General features: G+C 30.5%; 1 protein-coding gene across 1 annotated transcript; it reads left to right on the top strand.

Annotated features, from left to right (window-relative positions):
- Positions 1–6,853: 6,853 nt before the first annotated feature.
- On the top strand, positions 6,854–7,477 carry LOC110794691 (uncharacterized). Its single transcript, XM_021999657.2, has one exon. The coding sequence runs from the start codon at positions 6,854–6,856 to the stop codon at positions 7,475–7,477; it is 624 nt and encodes a 207-aa protein (XP_021855349.2).
- Positions 7,478–7,678: the final 201 nt, after the last annotated feature.

Below are 7,678 nucleotides of genomic sequence, written 5' to 3'. Positions count from 1 at the left end.
TCGGAGGCCGCCAAAGGCTTCCAACGATGCTAATTTGACTGCGGAGACGGGAGCGTCTTCTGCTGCAGAATTCAAATTGCAGCCTCCATCTCGGAAGAGGAATTTCACTGTTGAGTTCCCTGACGACTTTGGGTCGGTTGACGCTCCTCTGCACCAACTTTGGCCTGAAGTTGATCGCCTGTGGATGCCGTCCAGCCGGGAGCGTCAAGAGACCCTATCCCCTGTTGCTGCAACTGTTGAGAGCATCTCGGACGCTTGGAAGGTATGTTTTTGTCCTTATGCTTTGTTATTCTGTGTTGCCATCTTCTTGTCGTCATTCTTTGTTTTGCACTACCTGAAATGCCGCCTACTTTTTCCTTTTTTATCTTCCGACACAGGCCCTGCAATCTGCTTTGGCCCTGTTCTTTAGAGCTAAACTGAACTGAACTGAACTGAACTGAACTTAACTTAACTTAACTTAACTTAACTTCACTTAACTTAACTTCACTTAACTTAACATAATATATTACCGAAATAAATAATAAATAATAAATATAAATGATAAATAATAAGTAATAAATAATAAATAATAAATAATAAATAATAAATAATAAATAATAAATAATAAATAATAAATAATAAATAATAAGTAATAAGTAATAAGTAATAAGTAATAAGTAATAAGTAATAAGTAATAAGTAATAAGTAATAAGTAATAAATAAAATAATAAATAATAAATAATAAATAATAAATAATAAATAATAAATAATAAATAATAAATAATAAATAATAAATAATAATAATAAATAATAAATAATAAATAATAAATAATAAATAATAAATAATAAATAATAAATAATAAATAATAAATAATAAATAATAATAAATAATAAATAATAAATAATAAATAATAAATAATAATAATAAATAATAAATAATAAATAATAAATAATAAATAATAAATAATAAATAATAAATAATAAATAATAAATAATAAATAATAAATAATAAATAATAAATAATAAATAATAATAATAAATAATAAATAATAAATAATAAATAATAAATAATAAATAATAAATAATAAATAATAAATAATAAATAATAAATAATAAATAATAAATAATAAATAATAAATAATAAATAATAAATAATAAATAATAAATAATAAATAATAAGTAATAAGTAATAAGTAATAAGTAATAAGTAATAAGTAATAAGTAATAAGTAATAAGTAATAAGTAATAAGTAATAAGTAATAAGTAATAAGTAATAAGTAATAAGTAATAAGTAATAAGTAATAAGTAATAAGTAATAAGTAATAAGTAATAAGTAATAAGTAATAAGTAATAAGTAATAAGTAATAAGTAATAAATAATAAATAATAAATAATAAATAATAAATAATAAATAATAAATAATAAATAATAAATAATAAATAATAAATAATAAATAATAAATAATAAATAATAAATAATAATAATAAATAATAAATAATAAATAATAAATAATAAATAATAAATAATAAATAATAAATAATAAATAATAAATAATAAATAATAAATAATAAATAATAAATAATAAATAATAAATAATAAATAATAAATAATAAATAATAAATAATAAATAATAAATAATAAATAATAAATAATAAATAATAAATAATAATAATAAATAATAAATAATAATAATAAATAATAAATAATAAATAATAAATAATAAATAATAATAATAAATAATAAATAATAAATAATAAAATAATAAATAATAAATAATAAGTAATAAGTAATAAGTAATAAGTAATAAGTAATAAGTAAGTAATAGTAATAAGTAATAAGTAATAAGTAATAAGTAATAAGTAATAAGTAATAAGTAATAAGTAATAAGTAATAAGTAATAAGTAATAGTAATAAGTAATAAGTAATAAGTAATAAGTAATAAGTAATAAGAATAAGTAATAAGTAATAAGTAATAAGTAATAAGTAATAAGTAATAAGTAATAAGTAATAAGTAATAAGTAATAAGTAATAAGTAATAAGTAATAAGTAATAAAGTAATAAGATAATAAATAATAAATAATAATAATAAATAATAATAATAAATAATAAATAATAATAATAAATAATAAATAATAAATATAAATAATAATATAAATAATAAATAATAAATAATAATAATAAATAATAAATAATAAATAATAAATAATAAATAATAAATAATAAATAATAAATAATAAATAATAAATAATAAATAATAAATAATAAATAATAAATAATAAATAATAAATAATAAATAATAAATAATAAATAATAAATAATAAATAATAATAATAAATAATAAATAATAAATAATAAATAATAAATAATAAAATAATAAATAATAAATAATAAATAATAAATAATAAATAATAAATAATAAATAATAAATAATAAATAATAAATAATAAATAATAAATAATAAATAATAAATAATAAATAATAAATAATAAATAATAAATAATAAATAATAAATAATAAATAATAAATAATAAATAATAAATAATAAATAATAAATAATAAATAATAAATAATACTAATAATAAATAATAAATAATAATAATAAAATAATAAATAATAAATAATAAATAATAAATAATAAATAATAAATAATAAATAATAAATAATAATAATAAATAATAAATAATAAATAATAAATAATAAATAATAAATAATAAATAATAAATAATAAATAATAAATAATAAATAATAAATAATAAATAATAAATAATAAATAATAAATAATAAATAATAAATAATGTATTAAAAAACATACCTAAACTACCAAGGCTTGCGTTTGGGAGGTTTCGAAGAGGCGACCTCTTCGACACCATGGGAAGACCTCGCAAACAAGCAAGCAAATCCAGCAATGGCGCGAAGCAGAAGCATAATGTGATAGTGACGAAACCAGTAACACGAGCACAACAACCTAGTTCTCCATTGGAGGACGTTGATGAGATTTCTGAAAGCCCGAAAACAAACCCAGACATTGAAACCCTCTTGGCGGAACAAATTCTCTCCCCTTCAACTGCACTGAAGGATTTGCAGAGACAATCTCAGGTTCGAACGGAGTTTAATGCTTGGATCAATGGTTTAAGTGCGGGTAAGACGCTGTCTACGCATTTTCAATCAGGGCGAGAGTTAGGAAACTCGGAAAACAGAGTAACTGATGATCAATTAGTTGCAGATGAAGTTCCGATTAACAATGCGGTAATTCCGATTAAAACAATGATGATTCAGATTGAAGAGGAGGATATTGAGGATGAGATTGCGTTTTGGCAATCCTCGATCATTTGCTACATTTTAGGGGCAAACCCACCCCAAAATGTGATGGCAGGATTTGTGAATCGAGTTTGGGGGAAATTTGGGATTGATAAAGTCTCATTGGTGGGGAAGGGGGTATTCCTGATTCGGTTTACCACTATGGAAAATTGCCACAAAGTTCTGAGTGGACCTGCTCAGTTCTTTGATTCAAAACCAGTCATAGTTAAGCCATGGACAGCTGATTCCAATTTCACCAAAGATCCTGTGAAGTTGGTCCCAATATGGATCAAATTACATGGGTTAGAGGTTAAATACTGGGGGGAAAAGAGTTTGAAGAAGATTGCAGGGTTAGTGGGCACAGTGATTAAGGTGGATCAAGCCACACAACACAGGGATAAACTGTTGTTTGCAAAAGTTCTGGTGGAGGTTAGGATTGATCAGGAGTTTCCTGAACTGATACAGTTTCTGGATGAGAAGGGTGTGATCATTGATCAAAGAGTGGAGTATGACTGGCTGCCTATTTCTTGCTCAACCTGTAAGGGAATGGGGCACACCATGGAGAAGTGCCATAAGAGGGTCAACAAAGGGAAGAAGATATGGGCACCTAAAAGGGTACAACCCACCAACACAGTTACAGTGGTCCAACCAAAGATGCAGGAACCAGATGCTGATGGGTTTGTTCTTGCCACAAGATTTAATAAACACAGAAGCAGTCAACTGAAACCAATCCAAACTGGTAACTCTTTCTTGGTTTTAGATGATGATGATGATATTAGGGTAGAAGATGATATGGAGAGTCCAATGGGTCAGGGGGTGACATCCCCTTCTCCCAATGGATAGCATTCTGTGTTGGAATGTTAGAGGGCTGAATAGGAAGGATAAGCAAAATGAAGTGAGAAGGTTTATTGCCTCTCATAATGTCAAACTTTTCAGCCTTCTTGAAACTAGGGTGAAAGCCCCTAGAATGGGGGATATGTACTTGAATGTTTGCCCCAATTGGTGTTTTTCTACTAATCTTTGTTGCCATAAAAATGGTAGAATAGTTATTGCTTGGGACCCTGATTCTTTCACTGTGGATATAAAACTCATTGACACTCAGTTTATGCATTGTTATGTCACTCCTAGAGGAGCTGATGTTGGATTCTGGTGCACTTTTGTGTATGGTCTCCATGAGAGGGCCACCAGGGAGCCTTTGTGGAATTCCCTTAAAACAATTGCAGACTCATGTTCTGATGCTTGGATAGTGATGGGGGATTTCAACTCCATGATGGATCTAGATGATAGGATAGGATCCATAGTTAGACTTTCTGAAGTGCAGCCAATGAGGAACTGTATGCTCCATTGTAAGCTAACTGAAGTAAAAACAGTAGGGAGGCTCTATACTTGGAACAACAAGCAAGATGGAGAGGATAGAGTTTTCTCTAGGATTGATAGGGTGTTGGCTAACTCAGAGTGGAATGATTTGTTTGATACTGCTGAGGCAAACTTCATGCCAGAAGGTCATTATGATCATAGTCCCATGCTTCTCAATTGCTATCAAAGAGCACCTCAAAAAAGACCCTTTCGTTTTTTCAATATGTGGACCACTTCCTCTAGGTTCAACACCATTGTTGAGGAGAACTGGAAAAAGTATGTGTATGGGTGTCCCATGTATAGGGTGATGCAGAAACTGAAGTGGATAAAAATGGACCTAAAAGTTTTGAATCAAGAGGGTTACAACAATGTTGAAGCTGAACAGATCAAAAGACACAAAGCTTTGCTTGAAGTGCAGAATCTTCTTCATTCTACTCCTGGTGATCAGGGGCTAGCTTCAAGGGAGAAGTAGCATCAGATGAGTATAGAAGAGCTAGAGAGAACTACCTTTCTTACCTGCAGCAAATAGCAAAAGTGCAATGGCTTCAGAATGGTGATGAAAACACAAAAGCTTTCCACCAAAGTATTAGACAAAGGAGAAAACAAAACAGAATTTATGCCATTCATAATGGGGAAGGAAAATGGGTTCAAACTGATACAGAAGTTCAAATGGCTTTTGTGCAGTTTTACAAAAATCTTTTCTGTACCACTATGGAGAATAAAGCACCATTACTTGATGCAGTCATGGATATGGGACCTAGACTGAATGACACTCACAGAGGAAGATTAGCTTGTTCTGTTACAGTGGAGGACATTAAGAGGGTGTTAGATACAATCCCTAGTTCTAAAGCTCCTGGGATGGATGGCTTTAACAGTCATTTCTTCAGAACTACTTGGGATACCATCAAAGGGGATATCCACAGTGCAATCAAAGATTTTTTTGAAACAGGAAAAATTCTAAAAGACGTGAACATCACTTCTATCACTCTGGTGCCTAAGGTGAAAGTGCCCTCTTCAGTGGGGGATTTTAGACCCATAGCCTGCTGTTCTGTCATTTACAAGTGTATCTCTAAGCTTATGTGTGAGAAACTTAATTCAGTTCTTCCAGATATTATCTCCCACAACCAAGGAGCATTTGTAGCTGGGAGATCTATCCTTCACAATGTGCTTGTTTGTCAAGACATAGTGAAGATGTACAGAAATAGCCAGAAAGTACCTTGTTGCATGATGAAACTTGATTTACAAAAGGCCTATGATACAGTGGAATGGAGCTTCTTAGAGGAAGCTATGGTCAATTTGGGTTTCCCCTCCCATTTCACCAAGCTTGTTATGACCTGTCTCACCACCACTCAATATTCAATATTGATCAATGGGGTGCCCACTGAGTTAATTCAGCCAACTAGAGGCCTGAGACAAGGGGACCCTCTCTCCCCTCTTCTGTTCACTCTCTGTATGGAATATTTTTCCAGAACTATGAAAGCAATTGGTCAACACCCTCAATTCAGATTTCACTCTAGATGCAAACTGCTAGCTTTGAATCATATGTGCTTTGCTGATGACCTCTTAATGTTCTGTAAGGGGGACCCCAAAGTGGTGAACATTATGTTGGAAGGTTTAAACTTGTTCTGTGAAACCACAGGGCTTAAGGTTAATGCTCACAAGTCCTCCATCTATTGCTGTGGTATAAATCAGGAGGACATGAACACTATTGGGCACCTTTCTGGTTTCAGATTTGGGTCACTCCCTTTCAAGTATTTAGGTGTCCCAATCAGTACTGGTAAGCTGAAAAGTAGTGACTGTGAAGCTTTGGTTGAAAAGATGACTCTCAGAATAAAAGTTTGGAGCTCTAGAAACATCTCTTTTGCTGGAAGAATTCAACTCATAAACTCAGTGCTCATGAGCATCTGTGTGTATTGGGCTCAAATGTTTGTTTTCCCCAAAGCTGTCTTGAGGAAAATAAATGCTGTTTGCAGATCTTATTTGTGGCATGGTTCTTATGATGATTGCAGACCTGGTTCTGTAGCTTGGGACAAACTTTGTTGGCCTAAAACACAGGGAGGGTTGGGTTTTAGGAATCTGCTTCTTTGGAACAGGGCTGCTATTGAAAATTGGCATGGGCTGTGGCTCAAAAACAGGATAACTTATGGGTAAGATGGATCCATGCAGTTTATGTGAAGAGAAAGAACTGGTCTGATTTCACCCCCACTTCTACAGCAAGCTGGATGGTGAAGTATATCTGTCATGTCAAAAAATGGTGCAATGACAAATTCAGTGAGCAATGGCTTTTTGATACTGCCTATACCATCAGAGGTATGTACACCAGAATGATTGAGGGGGGTATGAAGGTCCAATGGTCTCATTATATTTGGAACAGGTTAACTGTCCCTAAACACAGGTTCATCCTGTGGTTAGCTATCCAAGGCAAACTGAAAACAAAGGATAGACTGCATCAATATGGAATAGGAACTGATGATTTGTGTTCCATCTGTGGTAGAGAAACTGAGTCAAGCATTCATCTGTTCTTTGATTGCTGTTTTAGTGATGACTGTAAGAAGGCTGTGCTCACTTGGGTTGGCATTCCTGGTGGGGATCTAGGCCTGTTCCCCCTTCTCAGAAAGGCTGAAAGATACACTAAGGGTGATTTTAGAAGGAAAGTAATGTACACAGTGATTGCTGGTCTTGTGTACCATGTTTGGAAGGCTAGGAATGAAAGTGTGTGGCTGTTGAAGACCCCCACTGTGAATCAAGTGGTCAAGAATGTGCAGACTGATGTTAGAGGCAGAATTCAGAACATCATGGGTAGGAAAGTGAGTTCCAGAGATAGGGATTGGTTTTCTTCACTCTAGTTTGGGTGTTGTTTAGGCTTTTTAGCTAAGTGTTCTTAGCTTCTGTTTTCTTAGTGTAGCTGTTGGGCTGTCACTTTGAGTTGTAAATTGGTGGTTGGTAATTAATAAAATCTGTTACTTGCTTGCCAAAAAATAATAATAATAATAATAATAATAATAATAATAAATAATAAATAATAAATAAAATGATAAATGATAAAT

The sequence above is a fragment of the Spinacia oleracea genome, chromosome 3 (genome assembly GCF_020520425.1).
Source record: "Spinacia oleracea cultivar Varoflay chromosome 3, BTI_SOV_V1, whole genome shotgun sequence".
Classification (NCBI taxonomy): Eukaryota; Viridiplantae; Streptophyta; class Magnoliopsida; order Caryophyllales; family Amaranthaceae; genus Spinacia; species Spinacia oleracea.
Note: the sequence above shows the minus strand (reverse complement) of the source record. Positions and strands in the feature narration are given on the sequence as shown.